This window comes from Myotis brandtii, unplaced genomic scaffold (assembly GCF_000412655.1).
Source record: "Myotis brandtii unplaced genomic scaffold, ASM41265v1 scaffold300, whole genome shotgun sequence".
Lineage (NCBI taxonomy): Eukaryota > Metazoa > Chordata > Mammalia > Chiroptera > Vespertilionidae > Myotis > Myotis brandtii.
Window position 1 is genome coordinate 2422061 of NW_005361459.1, and position 246 is coordinate 2422306.

At 54.9% G+C, this 246-nt stretch overlaps 1 protein-coding gene across 5 annotated transcripts in view; it reads right to left on the bottom strand.

Moving 5' to 3' along the window:
* Positions 1 to 240, bottom strand: part of LYRM4 (LYR motif containing 4) — a 132314-nt gene extending 132074 nt beyond the window's left edge. For all 5 annotated transcript variants that reach the window (XR_001362741.1, XR_001362742.1, XM_005869645.2 and 2 more), the window contains exon 1: positions 17 to 240. Coding sequence is in view for 3 of the 5 variants with exons in the window: in XM_005869645.2 (XP_005869707.1) it covers positions 17 to 102 (86 nt within the window). In the remaining 2 variants the exon portion in view is untranslated. The remainder of the gene's footprint in view (positions 1 to 16) is intronic.
* Between the last annotated feature and the right edge of the window lie 6 nt (positions 241 to 246).

Consider the following 246-nt stretch of genomic DNA (forward strand, 5'->3'; position numbering starts at 1 on the left):
CCGCCCGTCGGGTCACCTGTAATTGTAGGCGCTGAATTGCTTGCTCTCTCTCAGCATCGCTCGGTACAGATCTAACACTCGTGCGCGGCTGGAGGCTGCCATTTTGGAAAGAAAAAAATAAGTGGGTCCTCTTCGCAGAGGTCCCGAGTTTAACCCAATCGCAAAATGTCAGCCTATGCAAAACCACGCACGACTTCAAATGCAGTGTGGTTTGGTTACGCCGACGGGCCGGGCCTCAGCCTGGGC